This window comes from Diaphorina citri, unplaced genomic scaffold (assembly GCF_000475195.1).
Source record: "Diaphorina citri unplaced genomic scaffold, Diaci psyllid genome assembly version 1.1 scaffold1964, whole genome shotgun sequence".
NCBI lineage: Eukaryota > Metazoa > Arthropoda > Insecta > Hemiptera > Psyllidae > Diaphorina > Diaphorina citri.
The window spans coordinates 1-8,125 of record NW_007379390.1 but is presented as its reverse complement, the minus strand read 5'-3'; the positions used below and the strand labels follow the sequence as shown (position 1 = coordinate 8,125).

Here is an 8,125-nt window from a genome sequence, read left to right as displayed (position 1 = left end):
AAAAAAAAAGAAAAGAAAAAAACATGTGAAAGACAAGCAGTGAGAGCTAGCCTTGTTAGATTGGAGGTCAGTCACCTGCCTTATAAGTGCTAGGTTACTAGTTTGATTCCCATCCAGAGTTAACTGTATCCTAAAAAGATAGGTTTGTTCTTAGAACAGCAGAAAGCCTTCCCCTATCCTTTTATCATTCTCTCTTCAATTTTAAGACAGTAAGACCTCCATTGTTAACTGTTCTCTCTACCAAAACCCTTTTCTTCTAAGTAGGTACATTTAAAAAATACATGATACAATGATCTCGTTAAGTTTGAACTTACATTTTCTCCTAATCCAATGCACAGGAACTCGTTCTTGATCAGCAGCCAGTGTATAAAAACAACCAATGCATCATCTTCTTTCTTAATACTCTCTCGAGCTATCTTCAAATGAACTTCCAACCCAACTGTGTTGAAAGACATGATAAGGATTATCCGACTTCACATCCAACGGATGATCTCAAACGTAATTTCCCAAGCTAGAAAGACTGACAGATAATGAATGAAGGATAATGTTTCAATTCCTCTGGAAAATTGTCTCAAAAACAAGGCAAAATGAACAGAAAACTTGTAGTGGTTAAAAATTTCACAAATCAGCAAATCACTTCCAAAATCGCAAATCAGAAAATTTTCAATTTTTGAAATTTTCGCGCCACCGGCCATTTTTTCTTGCAGGTTTTGTTTACACGATCTGATCTTCGCGACGAACGCGCGTTGGGTACGTTTACACGATACGACTTTTTAGGACCTCGCCTTGTCGAAGGAAATGGCATGAAAGATGAAAGGGTTTTCCGATTTGATATTTTATTATCAATATTAGTGTGGGGCCTGGGGCCACAAAGAAAATAAATGAATTGTTCATTAGATTTTGGGGGTTAATGGGTAATCACTTAATCAGGCATTTAGGACCCATTTTTACTTTCCTTATCCTATAGGAAGGAAAGTAATGTAATCGGGTCAAATTTTCGATGGTCAGTTTTTAGTGCCAAAACACGTTTTGAGGTCCCTAGAGCCTAAATCCAAAGTTTCAGCCATTGGTCCGTGTGTGTATTCAAATATCACAGAACAATTTACCTATTTGATAACCGTTTCGTATGACATTCTAAATTCTTTACAATAATTTGCATTAATACATTTCATCCTCTGATTTTTCGTGCATATTTCGAGATAAATCTTAAAAAAAAGAGGGGATTTACCGAAATTTTCTACAAGCTTCAGATCGCGAGATAAATCGGTTTGAAAAATATGTACCGGAATTTTTGTAAACTTTCGATATATGACGTTACGACTTACAGTACGCGTATTTTTCTAGTAGAACCCAAACTGAGTTATAATCTCTATAATACTGGGCTGAAATTAGATAAAAAGAAAGTAATATAAAATAAATACATATTCATCCAAATTCAGTCCTAGATTAAACATGATAAATATGCATTTGTCTAATTTCAGTCCAGGATTCTACATGTTAAATATGCATCTGTCTAATTTCAATCCTGGATCCTACATGATAAAATATGCATTTATATAATTTTAGTCACCTATATTCTACATGTTCAATATGCATTTGTCTAATCTCAGTCCTTGATTAAACATGATAAATATGCATTTATCTAATTTCAGTCCAGGATTTTACATGTTAAATTAATATGCATTTGTCTAATTTCAGTCCAGGATTTTACATGTTCAAAATGCATTTGTCTAATTTCATCCCTAGATTAAACATGTTAAATATGCATTGGTCTAATTTCAGTCCAGGATTCTACATGTTAAATATGCATTTATCTAATTTCAGTTCTAGATTCCACATTTTGAATATGCATTTTTCTAATTGTGATAATGTTTCAATTCCTCTGGAAAATTGTCTCAAAAACAAGGCAAAATGAACAGAAAACTTGTAGTGGTTAAAAATTTCACAAATCAGCAAATCACTTCCAAAATCGCAAATCAGAAAATTTTCAATTTTTGAAATTTTCGCGCCACCGGCCATTTTTTCTTGCAGGTTTTGTTTACACGATCTGATCTTCGCGACGAACGCGCGTTGGGTACGTTTACACGATACGACTTTTTAGGACCTCGCCTTGTCGAAGGAAATGGCATGAAAGATGAAAGGGTTTTCCGATTTGATATTTTATTATCAATATTAGTGTGGGGCCTGGGGCCACAAAGAAAATAAATGAATTGTTCATTAGATTTGGGGGGGGCTTGGGGGGCTTAAGCCCCCCCAAAGTTATCAGGGCCTCTTACACTAGATAAAATTGGATTTCAGAATAATAATCCAAAACACCATTTTTTACTTTTATCCTATAGGAAGGAAAGTAATGTAATCGGGTCAAATTTTCGATGGTCAGTTTTTAGTGCCAAAACACGTTTTGAGGTCCCTAGAGCTTAAATCCAAAGTTTCAGCCATTGGTCCGTGTGTGTGTGTCTGTGTGTCTGTCTGTAAACAAAATATCTCGAGAATGGTAAGAGCTAGAGACTTGAAATTTGGTATGTAGCTGTCAAATGTGACAAGGATGCGACACGAAACTTTTGGTTAGGATCGGTGCAACGGTTGGCGGCATTTTACCGTTTTTTGGCGGTTTTTGGTGTAATTTAACAATATCTCGGGAACGGTATAAGCTAGAAACTTGAAATTTGGTATGTGGTTCACTAATGTGACAAGGATGCAACACAAAACGTTTGTTTGAGATGGTTGCTGCGCTTGGCGGTATTTTTACCGCTTTTGGACAGATTTCGACCGTTTTTTGGCGGTTTTCAGCTATAGCGACAAAACGGTTAGAGATATTGTAAAAGTTAGGGTAAAAGAACACTCAAATAAGCATCATTCAATAGGATAAGGAAAGTCGTGTGATGTTCACACCAGATTTTTTATTAGGTTCTTTTGGTAAAAGCCCTCTCAAAAAAAAAAGGCTTTAGAAAAGCACGCGATTAGTTGAGTCTTAAATAAAACCAAGGATAAAATAAAACATGGGAAACAAGGTGGAATTCAAAATAAATAAAATTCACAACTGTATGTATATTGTCTAAAATAAATCATTTGAATATTGCAATAAACAATTTAAATAGAGATTTTATTTAGTAGAGGTAAGCAAGGGAGCCTCTACGTACCTAACTCCGTTCATGGTATCTTGAGACAAAATAAATAACCACAAAGCTACTAGGATAAGTTCGCCCCCGGGCGGGAATCGAACCCGCGACCTAGCGCTTACAAGACCAGCCCGCTACTTTCCAAGCTAACTAGGCTAGTTCGCGTTGTTTAAATCCAGCTTTCAATGACAAAAGGCCTTCACAGCTTTTGGCTGATCCTTTCTAAGATCTCTCTTGTCCCAAGATATAATGCACGGAGTTTCAAAATGCCCACCACTCACGCTCGGTCTGTCAGATAGTTGGAAGGTGGATGGCGGGAAAAGCTTGAGACTTAGGTTTGACAGACTGTCTGAGAGACCACGGTCTAAAGCTTTTTCCAGCACACGCGTTCCAACTATCAAACATACCGTGGTCTTTCAGACTCGAGACGGTCTGACAGACCTAAATTTCAAGCTTTTTCCTCCACACACGTTCTGACAGTCTGTCGGACGGTCTGAGAGTGAATGGCGGGCATAACGCATAAACTATAAATAAAATTTCAAGGATAAAAAATACTATCAACAAGGTTGCGTGCATGGGGTGTATGGGATGAATTTCATGAATATAGGTACCTACCTAAACTAGTGCTTAAGTGATGCCTACTGGGGGCTTACTGGAAAGCCCAAAGGAGTATTTCTCAGGCCAGCCACACAATATCAGGTAGACCTGACAGGCGCACCTGTCAGGTCTAGCTGAAAATGAGTGGCTGGCATGATGTAGATGTGTAAAAAGTGAGTTATAAAAAAGAAGTACTCTTTTCAGTGGACTACTTAGTTAATGAGTCAGATCGTAAAACGCGCAGCTTACGTAATGGGATATAGTAGGTACAGGGAGTTCGGATCTGACTCACTGAGTTGTCCACTCAAAAGAGTAGTTCTTTTTTATAACTCACTCACTGTCTACACATCTCAAGAAAATACTTAATCTCTACGTGTAAAGCCATGTAAGAATATCTAAATGTACCTACAATCAATACTTACATAGGTACATAAATGTGTGGGCCCGATTCCACTTGTCGTTCGGGAAAAAATCGTGTCGTGTGTAGAGGGAACACTCTCATTTAAATTACATTGCCTACAGGACATTCGGAAAAAAATCGGATGAAACTCACAAGTGGAAACTGCCCTTATATGAGTTAATTTTTGGCTAAATTCCCTTTAGGATTTTTTTTTAACATCATTTTCTAAATATTCTAAAAGTAGGTACACGCTGTGCTCTTAATTTGTAAATTCACCGGAAAATTTGTGCGTTCAGAAAAATGTGTTTGGATATGAATGGTAACTGTTTGCTCTGGGTTGATAATTTGATATAGTCTATAATTCTATATCTTGACGGAGGACTCAGTAACTTTGTGAAGTTCCATATGAATTGAGATGAAAATATAATGACCGGATACTCTTCACTTTCATCTCAATTCAATGTATAATCCTCTATCCTAAATCACTCCACCAAATGGGTTGAGCTTAGATAAAAAGCTTAGCTAAAGCTAAAAGCAGTAAATATATATTTTAATGACTTTCATTTCATAGTTTCTTAATATTGAACATTTTAATCTATTTAATTTAACAGAGATTCTCAGCAATACGACGAGCGAATTAATGATCTTTCCGGATAAAGATGAAAAGGGAGATATTAAACATTTCAAACAGTAAAAAAAAAGACTTTTGGTGGCAATGTCAAATGATTTGAACAGCCCATAACACAAAGAATTTAAATGTCTAAAGCAAGGTACACAAGTAGACGTACCATTTGACTTTTAAATGTCGATTGAAAAGAAAAAGAAGAAAGGAAGAAGAAAAAACAAAGGTCTTATAAAGTGGGTAAGATCAAAGTATTTTGGTGGGTGATGAAAATGAAATAAAATATATATACTCGTATATATAGGGACTTTGCCATTGATCGACCAATGAAAATGGGGGGTAAAAACTGTCTTTCTCATAGGTCTGATGAAAAATTTCAAACAATCACACCATGCAGGGGGACGCACAAAGTACATAATCTTAAAACTAAATAAATGATATCTTAATTAAAGCTCTAAACAAGTCAATAAAAATACACAATAGTACGGAAAGTAGAAGTTTTCAAATATTTCCTCGAAGGGAATAATAAAGTTGCCAATTCCTTTGGCTTGGGATTGGACAGTTTTACGGAACAAACTTACTTGGAAAAAACATTTCAAGAGCTCCCAGAAAGAAAGATGAGGGTCCAATATCTTGAGGAAAAAAAGGTATGACGTTGTAACATAGTTTTCATACTGTTCAATAATATGTATAGCCCATTTAAAATTATATATAGCTTATACCTATACAAGAAAGATTGGTAAAAGATGTAACAGCTAAAAGAACCCCTTTGGTGGAGCAAGAAAGATGCAAGTTTTCAAGTTCAAAGTATTTTTCTTAAAATTACAAATTTTGTACCGAAACTGGTTGGGACCTTCACCATTCTTTCCGCGAGCTCTTCATTTCAAATATCACAGAACAATTTACCTATTTGATAACCGTTTCGTATGACATTCTAAATTCTTTACAATAATTTGCATTAATACATTTCGACCTCTGATTTTTCGTGCATATTTCGAGATAAAGCTTAAAAAAAGAGGGGATTTACCGAAATTTTCTACAAGCTTCAGATCGCGAGATAAATCGGTTTGAAAAATATGTACCGGAATTTTTGTAAACTTTCGATATATGACGTTACGACTTACAGTACGCGTATTTTTCTAGTAGAACCCAAACTGAGTTATAATCTCTATAATACTGGGCTGAAATTAGATAAAAAGAAAGTAATATAAAATAAATACATATTCATCCAAATTCAGTCCTGGATGAAACATGATAAATATGCAATTTGTCTAATTTCAGTCCAGGATTCTACATGTTAAATATGCATCTGTCTAATTTCAATCCTGGATCCTACATGATAAAATATGCATTTATATAATTTTTGTCACCTATATTCTACATGTTCAATATGCATTTGTCTAATCTCAGTCCTAGATTAAACATGATAAATATGCATTTGTCTAATTTCAGTCCAGGATTCTACATGTTAAATATGCATCTGTCTAATTTCAATCCTGGATCCTACATGATAAAATATGCATTTATATAATTTTTGTCACCTATATTCTACATGTTCAATATGCATTTGTCTAATCTCAGTCCTAGATTAAACATGATAAATATGCATTTGTCTAATTTCAGTCCAGGATTCTACATGTTAAATATGCATCTGTCTAATTTCAATCCTGGATCCTACATGATAAAATATGCATTTATATAATTTTTGTCACCTATATTCTACATGTTCAATATGCATTTGTCTAATCTCAGTCCTAGATTAAACATGATAAATATGCATTTGTCTAATTTCAGTCCAGGATTCTACATGTTAAATATGCATCTGTCTAATTTCAATCCTGGATCCTACATGATAAAATATGCATTTATATAATTTTTGTCACCTATATTCTACATGTTCAATATGCATTTGTCTAATCTCAGTCCTAGATTAAACATGATAAATATGCATTTGTCTAATTTCAGTCCAGGATTCTACATGTTAAATATGCATCTGTCTAATTTCAATCCTGGATCCTACATGATAAAATATGCATTTATATAATTTTTGTCACCTATATTCTACATGTTCAATATGCATTTGTCTAATCTCAGTCCTAGATTAAACATGATAAATATGCATTTGTCTAATTTCAGTCCAGGATTCTACATGTTAAATATGCATCTGTCTAATTTCAATCCTGGATCCTACATGATAAAATATGCATTTATATAATTTTTGTCACCTATATTCTACATGTTCAATATGCATTTGTCTAATCTCAGTCCTAGATTAAACATGATAAATATGCATTTGTCTAATTTCAGTCCAGGATTCTACATGTTAAATATGCATCTGTCTAATTTCAATCCTGGATCCTACATGATAAAATATGCATTTATATAATTTTTGTCACCTATATTCTACATGTTCAATATGCATTTGTCTAATCTCAGTCCTAGATTAAACATGATAAATATGCATTTGTCTAATTTCAGTCCAGGATTCTACATGTTAAATATGCATCTGTCTAATTTCAATCCTGGATCCTACATGATAAAATATGCATTTGCTTTGCTCGGGACATTTGATGTGACGTCATCGCCTACGGGAGCGAATGCCGTGACGTCAAAGTTCACGATTTACCGATATTTTTAAATGGATTTATCTCGGGATCTAGAAGTCGTAGGAGAAAAAGAAAAATTCCGTTGGTCCTCATTTTTCCTGCTCTATGACTTTGAAACATCACCCAAGTAAGCGCAACTGATCTATTGCTTTCTTTTAAGTTGCAGGGAGGGTTCTCCTGGAGGAACTCTTCCACCCAACCATTTGTCACTCAAATTTTCTACGGATAAAACCAATAATGATAAAAGCATGAAACTAGTAACTTACTTTTCTAGTGAAATGATCAAACGGTGTAGAGCACTGACATTGGTTTATATTGACTACTGGCTTCCAATCGATGGCAATCGAGTTGATTTCCTCGTCTAAAAGTGCCTCGATTCCGTTACACTCATAGTCTGAAATAAATAGAATAGAATAGAATATACCTTGTTTATCCTGCTGGGATAGGACTGAAAAAGTGAAAAGTTCTTTACTCCCGCAGTCTAACAAAGGCCTCATATACATATTTTGACATATTATAAGGAACATATGTTACAAAATAAAGACAGTAAATAAAGACAGTAGGTAGAGCAGGGGGTTAAACTATCTTCTTTGGAGATGTTTTCAGAGAGGGATCTGTAACTACGGAGGCCTTATCATCCCAAAATCAAAGAGAGAAAGATAACAGGATAGGAGAAAGCCAGCCGTTCCGAGGACGCACATTATCCGTTCAGGATAAAATCCGCCCCGGGCAGGAATCGAACCCGTGGCCTCGCGCTTACAAGGCAGACGCGCTACCAACC

The 8,125-nt window shown here is 35.1% G+C and overlaps 1 protein-coding gene across 1 annotated transcript in view; it reads right to left on the bottom strand.

The window, feature by feature from the left end:
• Positions 1-651, bottom strand: part of LOC103517794 (proteasome inhibitor PI31 subunit-like) — a 2,802-nt gene extending 2,151 nt beyond the window's left edge. Inside the window, exon 1 of the mRNA XM_017447583.2 lies at positions 289-651. Within this exon, the coding sequence (XP_017303072.2) occupies positions 289-455 (167 nt within the window). The 5' untranslated portion in view covers positions 456-651. The remainder of the gene's footprint in view (positions 1-288) is intronic.
• Between the last annotated feature and the right edge of the window lie 7,474 nt (positions 652-8,125).